Source organism: Crocodylus porosus, unplaced genomic scaffold (assembly GCF_001723895.1).
Source record: "Crocodylus porosus isolate Cpor-Errol unplaced genomic scaffold, CroPor_comp1, whole genome shotgun sequence".
NCBI classification, from domain to species: Eukaryota; Metazoa; Chordata; order Crocodylia; family Crocodylidae; genus Crocodylus; species Crocodylus porosus.
The window spans coordinates 126,697,540-126,706,576 of NW_017728906.1; the positions used below are offsets into that span (position 1 = coordinate 126,697,540).

At 41.7% G+C, this 9,037-nt stretch overlaps 1 protein-coding gene across 1 annotated transcript in view; it reads right to left on the reverse strand.

The window, feature by feature from the left end:
• Window positions 1-703: 703 nt before the first annotated feature.
• The window catches only part of CLN5 (ceroid-lipofuscinosis, neuronal 5), a 10,743-nt gene continuing 2,409 nt past the window's right edge, over window positions 704-9,037 (reverse strand). Inside the window, exons 2-4 of the mRNA XM_019529778.1 lie at window positions 5,155-5,320; window positions 3,716-3,941; window positions 704-2,037 (exon numbers count right to left, since the gene is read on the reverse strand). Of these exons, the coding sequence (XP_019385323.1) occupies window positions 1,526-2,037; window positions 3,716-3,941; window positions 5,155-5,320 (904 nt within the window). The 3' untranslated portion in view covers window positions 704-1,525. The remainder of the gene's footprint in view (window positions 2,038-3,715; window positions 3,942-5,154; window positions 5,321-9,037) is intronic.

Sequence of the window (9,037 nt, forward strand, 5' to 3'; positions counted from 1 at the left end):
TGGCCCCTCACCACTTTTACCTTCAGCAGGCTCCTGTGCCTGGCAGGACACCTGGGGCTGCCCAGGAGCAAGCTGGCTTGCCCCTGGGGCAATGTGGGAAGACGGCAGAATGTCAGCTGGGTTTGCTGGTGGCCAGAGAGGGCAGCAAGGACAGTGTATAGGGTGTTTGAAGCCCAGGTAGGTTGCTAGCTGGCTAGGTGCTGCCCCAGCTTGGAAGCCCCCAATCCAATGCTTCCTTAAGCCCGCCAGGGCTTCCAGCACCCCACACACTGTCCCCACTACCTTTTCTGGCCGTCAGCACCCACGCCCCGTGCACTGTCTCTGCTGCCTTCTCCAGCTGCCAGCACACCCCGCCATTCTCCAGCTGCCTTTCCATGCTGCCCCCAGGGGCAAGCCAGCACATCTCGGGCAGACCAGCCCGTCCTGTCAGCTGCAGGACCTGCTGAAGGCAGAAACGGCAAGAGGCCTGCCTGATCCTTTTTTTCTATGGAGCCTGCAGCAGGGAGGCAAGTTGACAGCTGTGCAATTTGTAACATCAGGATGTAGTTTAGTTTGCAATCATGCAAATTCATCTAAAATCCCCCAAACTGGTGCACATGTAATGCGTAACGCTATTAAGCCACACAAATGACATTTTTGTCATGTGTACATCATGATGAACATCACATGTACAAGTGTCCTATGTTCACAGACTTCTCTGACAGTCACTAGATTCTGGCCTTTATTAATATGATTATTATTTAATTCTTTTTTCTCACTTTAAGGTAGCATGCCTGGAAAAATCCCTTCACAAACAGCAATCTAAGAAGGATACACATCTCAAGCACAGATCTAAAATGACTGTTTTCTTTGACTTAAGTTGAGGAGGAAAAACTTTCATGCTTATTGCCTGTTGATGGAAGAGGGCCATGAAGTGATTCACGTTAAGATGGTCTGTTCCAATACTAGATCCAAGTGAGAACCACTCTTTCTATATATGCTCTATATATACCAGCTTTAGTAATTCCAGTTAGGCTGGTAGCTGTCCAAACACACCACACTATCTTGCACAAAGAATCAAACATGACAGCTGAAACCTATAAGTAGTTCTCAGCAGTGCTATCTGTTGTCCTCTGCCAGAAGACGGCAAGCTGGTCTGAGTTCTTCAAACATGAAACGGACATTGGTTTCCTCAAAACGTGGCTTCGTCTTCTTGCTGCAAACTAACAAGCCCTGGATCTGCTTATCTGAATCTGATCCCTGTCTATTGGTTTAAGAAGCATCAGATAACTGTCCAGTCCTTCCACGTAACCAACAAAAGGTCCCAACCAGCTGAAATTTCTGGATTCTGTTGTGGACCTAGTGAGAAAATGGAATTTCTCCTTATCCAAACCAAAGCAGAACAGAAAACATCTTTATACAACCAACATCAAAGAGAGGTTCCCCAGGGCAGAATTTAACGTAGGTGCTAGCTCCATGGCAATGTTACCAATATTACAAACTTCACTGCATTGGAGAAGTGCCATTTTTGGTTCCTAAAGCATAATTACAAACCGAACCTGGATTTATTTCTGTTGGGTAAAGGAATCTCTTCATAAGTTATTTTGATGTAGGGAGATTTCATTGGTAAAAACCAATATTCTAAGTTGTAAAAAAGGTAAAACCTCTGCTGTAAGATGACTCGATCAATTATTTTTAAGAGATTCCAGAAGAATTCTTTGACAGCCCGAGGAGGTTTGAATGGAGAGTAGAAGTCTCTTAGGGCTTCAGCCATTGTCCTGTTCCCTGGAGGTCCAAAAATAGATGTTTCATTCCCCAAATAAATGGGCTCCCCACTGAATAAAGTTATAGTGGTGTAGTTTGTTTGTATGTTGTTAAAAACAGCTCCTAAATCAGCCAGCTTCTGGTATGTTCTTAATACAAATTTAGAGCATTCATAAGATTCAAACCATACTACAGACTGCTGGTCTGGGCTGGCTCGAACTGTCCAGGTCTCATAGTAAATGCCAGTATCGTTGTCATATTTTACCCATTTTGCCATTTGGTTAAACGTAATTCCTGTAAGAGACAACAGGGAAATTAGAAGCATTATGAAAAACAAACACAGACAGAAACCAGTTAGCTAGAAAACTTAAATTGCATTACAAAATCCTTTGTTCAGAGAAGTCAATATCTTGGCATAATACATGTATCTACAAAGTCTCACCTGGATAATAACAAGGAGTTGCATGAAAATTAGGAGACCTAAAGAACCCTCTGGTGAGCAGGTTCTTCATTTAGGGAAATAATATTTAAATTGCTTATTTCTGTCCCCCCAAGAGCTACTGCTCTTGGCTTAGCACCATTCACCCCATGCTTATGATTAATGATCTTTCCTCTTCTGTTTTACGCATGTAGTTATACAGAGAGCTGACAGTGCTGTCTCTAACTACGGCTAACCAACATTTTCCATTCTAAGATTCTGTTTCTCGTTATTCTTAAACCTTTATCCAACTTAAAGTATCTGGGCTGAACTTTTTATGCCTCTTGCCCAAAAGATGCCTAACTGAAACTGCAAATAATATACTCTTTAGCTTCAGAATTTTAGATGTGCTGTAAAATTAAAAATTCCCTGGCAGAAAGTGGACAGGGCCATGAGATGAAATTAGAAGGAGCAAGGATGAAGTCAATAAATGCCTCTGTGTATTTTCAGTAAGAGACCTCTTTAATTGGAACAATATTTTTCCCCCCAAATGTTCACATACTACACTCATGAAGCAGTCATTAAGTCAGGCTCATAAGCATCCCCAAATACTTGACATGTCTGCCAGTGCAGGGTTCAGCTTAGAGCTGAAACAGAGTTCCTAGGCCAATTTACTGTGCCTGGGAGTGGTGCCCTTCAAGCACACCACATGGCTCTGCTCTTTTCCTTTGTCAGTCCGAAATGAATGTTTTGCAACATGTTTTGATTTAATCAGCTTGAAGTCTTAAGTCAGAAAGTTTCACAAAGGCATATTCCTCATTGTGTGCCAAGCTCAGTCTGTACCACGATGTGTCAAAGTGGGCATGTACTTTTTTATTTCAAGATTTCAATTTTCAGATGAGAGGCTGTTTTGAACTCAGAGTAATGCACACAATATACATCAAGGAGCTATTTTGGTAAGCAGTACAAAAAGACAAGGTGTAAATGCTCTATTTGTCTTGCAACATCTGACAGGGAGGCCCATTACTGCTGTTTGGTTTATTGCTGTGGCTTTGTGATTCTGAACTTTCAGGAGTATGGAAAGAGATTTGAATGGATGTTGATGTTCTTGACAATGCATGTAGTTATGACTTGTCTGTTCAAGATCACAACACAATTTTCTCAGTTTTTTCCATTAAAACATTCATCTATTGCTTTGCAGCTGGAGATTGTGTTCTAGTGCAAATGTATGAAAAGAGTCCGGAATAATTTTGTATAAGCTGTTTTGCTATTTTTACACTTGAGAGGCTTGAATGTATTGGGCAGGCTGTAATGTGACATAGCAAGCAACTCTCATTTAACAGCATCTTTTCAGTGTGGGCTGCTCAAAACGCAGCATTATCATATTATTTCCTATATTAAGAAAACCGCTAAAGTAACACTTCAATTTCAAATCAGTAGGAGTCACTGCATACTACACGTGACTTACAAAAAGTGAATGGAAAGATACTGTTTGACTTGAATGCATGACTTTACACACTACGGTAAGAGTCACCATAGGATTTCTAATCCTACCTGTTATTGTGGTCACCAAAATCAAGGTTCCATTTTCTTTCCAGTGTGCATCATCAATTCCTTCATAAAAACAGGCAGCTCCCTGATTACACCAAAATGGTGCATCAATATTAGGTCTAAGATGTGGAAAGGTGCAGTTCCCAAGCTGGAAGAGTTCATACCATTCCATTGTGTAATTTCTGCCAGTTAGAGAACTCCTGAAGCCAACAGCATCATGCATAATTTTCTGAGGAAAGGTTATGCAAAGAAAAAGCTGGTAAAACTAAGCTCAGTTTGCATTGTACAGAAGTTTAGAAAAATAGGAGTCTACTGTGAAATGGAAGTTTCTATACCATATAAAAGCATTATCGATCACATTTCTCTGTATCATCTGCCTACTTCCAGTTGCCTACTGACAGCCCACAGTCAGTCATAATTACAGGGTGGCTTTTCAATTAGAATTAGGAATCAAATTTCCTCTTGCTTTTCCACACCCACACCCCAAACTGTAAAAGGAGAATTGCAAGAATCAACAAATGAAGTTCTTTCAGGGGAACCCAATGCTACTCCAAGTAATAAAAATGATATTTGAAAGTAAAATAGGATTTTCTTTTAAAAAAAGAATTAAACAACAACATAAGCATATCAGTGCAACCTTCAAGTATTCAAAAATCATAATTCAGACTCCTAAAGTCATTGAATTAGTTCTGAAACTCCTCAATTTATCAGTAAGTATTTTATTTTCTTTGCTTACTCCATATACATTTAACCTTTAGGGTTCACATTTTAATCTTATTCCTGCTAGTATAAGGGCTAGAAATGTAATTTACAAAACGAGTAAAGTTGAGATTCTTTTGTATTTATGTGACTCCAGGAGTTGAGGCTTTAACAGGAACATCAAATATTGTAAGATTCAAGCTAAAGTCATGAAAATTGATCAAACAGCCACGTGCATCCAACATCTAATTCCAGTCAATTTTTGCATACTATAAATTTTTCTTTTATTAAAAAAAAAGTATGGACCTAATGAGATCTTTCCTAAACACTAACTAGAGACTGCTGTAAGCGATTAATTTAAATTGATCTTTGTCAGCAATGGTAGAGTCAGCGCAAAACAAATAAATATCTGTATACGCACACATAACATACTGCTATTGTTGGCACTGTCAGGCAACACCTTAGACTCCACAGCAAGTTTGAATCTGTCAACAGTGCTGAGTCATGCTGTTTTCTCAGTCTAATTCAGATTACTTCAGTATAATTGTTTCCAAGTTTGGCATTTTTGATATCCTTGCAGTAATTCTAGTCTACAACCTCCAGTACTCCTCTTCAAATGTACTAAAATATGGCAGGTCATTTATTCCATAAATCTGGAATAAATGAACTGCCACTTGACACTTGCTATTAAATTTAATTGATTTGCCAAAAGGGATTTTTATTAAATGAAGAGAGAACCTTACCAAATGCCCAAGGAGCCCCCCATATTTGAACTCCCACACCGGAGCCTGTAACCGATAGACTTCAATAACATCCTCGTCTTTCATTATTGGGATTGGAGAACCAGTAGGACAGAAAGTATAACGAGCTTGACAGTAGGGATCCAATTTAGGGCGGTAATCAAAACGTCTACATCAAAAAACAGAAGTATATATATTAGTCTAATTTCAAAGGAAAGTCAGGATTTCACAGAATGTTTGTTTTAAGATGTCAACACCTGCCTCTCATGGACTGACTTGAAGCTGAGCCCAATTTTAGAATACCCAAAAAAATCAATGAAAGCCAGCGGTGCACATGCAGCGCCTTTGAAAGTGAGGTTCAAAAAAATACCATAACCTTGCAAACACAGTATGTGAGAGTTCCCCAAGCTACTCTGATGCATGTTTTGAGTATTGGAGCTAAAAACTGTAGTTGAAGTGTCAGGATACAGGCAACAGAATTTAGCTGTCTAGCAAGCAAGAACCACCGTTAAACCCACTGGAATGGACTTGCTCTTTCAACTGACTTTACCTTATAAAAATATGGGCACAAAACTAGAAGTTGAAATCTATTTTAAAAGTTGGACCTAAGGTTTGTCTGTTTTTCTGTGTCGACATCAAACCTATTCCAGACCAACTTCCATATGGAAACTCTAGGCCAGGAAAAACATCACTTTTATCCTCGAACACCTTGGATGCCGATGTGTTATTCTGGAATAACTATACCAGTAATTTGCTCTATGAAGAAAACCCCTAAGAACCTTGTCTAGGAACTTTCTTCTTTCCCACTAAAACGTGAAAAGAAACCCACAAACACAGAAAAAAACCCATAATTCCCTTTAGATATTAACACCACAGCGGAACACATTCCAGGGATGCCCTGGTTTTCTCTGATAAAGAAATATCCCCAATTTTCAGATTTAAAAAAGTAACCCAAAATCCACATTTTCCATGATCAAAATGAAATGCCACTATACGTATATCTATATTTTAGTGGTGTTTCATTTTGATCCCTGCACATTACTGTACATGAAACACAAAGAACAATCAGGAACACTGTGACTTCTCCAATGCAAGAGCTCCCTGCTGTCCCTCAATTTCTATTCTAATTCACTATATTTCACTCAAGGCTTGTTTGCTTTTTTTTCAAAAGGAACATTCAAGTTGCAACCCTTAAACACTCTTTTCTTCACACCCTTACAATAGCAAGCTATTTAATGGTAGTGTTCAAGGCACCCATACACATGCCTGACACCTATTCCAGCACATTCTAATTTGAACATGTCAGAGCAGACTCAATTGATGTTGCATGTATTCAGCATCCACTTGCTTCAAAATGGTGGTGGGGGGTGCTTTAGTTAAAGCTTGTCGAATAAGCTTTAAAGTGCCACTGCTGCCATTTTGAAGTGCGGGATGCTGAATACACAAGATGCTATTGGCACTTGAATCAGAGCGCTTCCCAAGAGCTGCTCCAGTTAAAGCACCCTTACCCTGAAACATGTGTAAAGATGCCCTGGGTGATGGTGAACCAGGAAATAGGTACAGGAAAATTAAGGCCCTGCCGCTTGCCACAGAGCTCAGGCCCAGGCCCCTTGCAGCGCACAGCAGGAAGGCTGCAAGCAGCTGCACCAAGATCCTCAATCTTGGCCCAGCTCATTACTGGTGGCAGGTCCACACATGCCTTGGTGTGGACAGCAGAAAAAGGGCTGCTCTGCCACAAGAAGCATCAGGCCCCTTGGAGCTCCCCCGCCATCCACCTGAGGCGTGTGCACTAAGCAAAATATCTTCATGTGCCATGCTCCAGAGCATGGCCAATCCCTGATCTAAATTCTGTGCTTGCTTCCTATCCTATCCTGCACAGAATTTTAGAAGCTCCAACTATGGGAAGGAACAATGCAAGACTATATACTCTCCTAAAAAAAATATCCTTCCTGAGTTTCTTTAAGCTGTGTCTGCATGCATGTGTGCCTGTTACAATTTATATGCAATCCAAGGATCAAATTTCATTTTACTACAATGAAACCAGTGGCAGTACATGAGACCCTCGCCATTCGCGGGGAATACATTCTAGAGATCCCCGTGAATGGGGAAATCCTCAAATGCTGTACTTCATTGTCTGCGTTGAACACTTGTTCGGGCTTGTAACCCTTTTCCTTGACAATTTTAAGAAGCTATGAGGAATAATCCTGCGCTGCTTCATGGTCCATCAACTTCACTTTATGCAGGCTGTGCCTCTTTTCAAATTTCTCAAACCACCCCTTACTTGCAGAGCGCAGTAACAAGTGTCATCACGCTGCGCAGGGAAAGAGTGCAGGTTGGTGTGGCACACTGCAAATATTCAAAACCACGAATCACAAATCGGTGAATAGCAAGGGTTTTCTGTATTGACGAGAGCAAAATTAAATAAATGCACAACTGGAGCCTAATATTTCAAATGGCTATTTCCAGGGCAAAATATAGCCATGCTAATTAAAATCAGGCAATGTGTACTAAAACTTCTGCGTATGTATGCACTACTACTATTTCATATTCATTGGAAGAAGTATGTCTGTGGATGCTTAAAAATCAATGTGGGAAAACTTAAATGTGGCTACTTAAAAAAAAAAATTTTTTTTCATCCTCAACCAATAAGCTTCCTGAGCTTATCAAGCATCACAGCCTCTCACTTCATACAGTGATTATTAAAATACAGATTTCTTCCTTGGTACTACAGCTCTGGAATTGCAAGCAGGTATTTTTTTCTGCTTCATGCATTATCACCAGAACCGTTAGCTGAGTCTCGGTACTTTAACCCCATTTTCTGTAACGTCAAGTACCCACAGCTTTTATTTACAACCATGGTAATTAAAAGATAATGATGTACCAGCTAGAACAGACACAGCTTGGTTTTCATATTCCAGGTCAAGTCTATGACACCTGCCCTCTTACTCATAAACTGAACATGGTGCCATTGAAAAGCAAGGACTCGTTACTAGTAACAGAGTCACATTATTTTAAACAGAAGAGCCAATTTCTAAAGAAAATAGTTCAAAATGGAAAGCAGAACAGGGCCTTCAGTTTGGTGGTTGGCAACATTTTCTGGCAGTGGGCCAGAGCGTCCCAGCTCTGGTCTGAGATGTGCAGGTGCCAGGACCTGGTTGCTTGTGGCTGCCAGTTCTCTGTTGCCTGTCCACACATGGGTGCAATTGAAGGCCCCAGACTCCATGAGCTAGATCCAGTGGCTCCACAGGCCAGATTCAGCCCACAGGCTGTAGTTGCTGATCTCTGCTTTAGTTATATTATTGCCAGCACTTCCATCTGGACCAGGGGTGTTCAACCTCCTGCCTCTAGGCCAGATCTGGCCCCCACTGCTGTGTCATCTGACCTCTGGGTCTCCCCATAGATCCCAAAATTTGGCAGCAGAAGAGAAATGGCACCACTACCTTGCTGCCAAATTTCTGGCCCTTTGGGAAGCACCACGGGCTGGACAGCATGGCCCTGCTCACTATACCAGGCACACAGGGCACTGCAGGGCCCAATCCCAGCACGTAGATCCAAGCTGCGGCAGCACAGGGCTTGCAGGGGCTGATCCTAGCGCACAGGACCAGCCAGTAACAGCGCAGAGACCCATTTGGGTGCATGGGGCCAGGCAAAGGCAGTGCAGTGCCCCATCTGGCCTGAGGACTGGACCAGCCCCACCCATCTGGCCCGTGGGGCCAAAAGGTTGGGCACCAGCTCTACACATTTACAATGCGTGAGGCAGAGTCTATCAAAGGCCCAAAGGTCTCTTTGATTGTTCCTTTTGCATCCTGCCTTTACCCAAAGACCCAGTAAAAGGAACAACTACGGTTGCTGGTCACCTGCCAGCTTAGTTAGGGCTGAACTAACA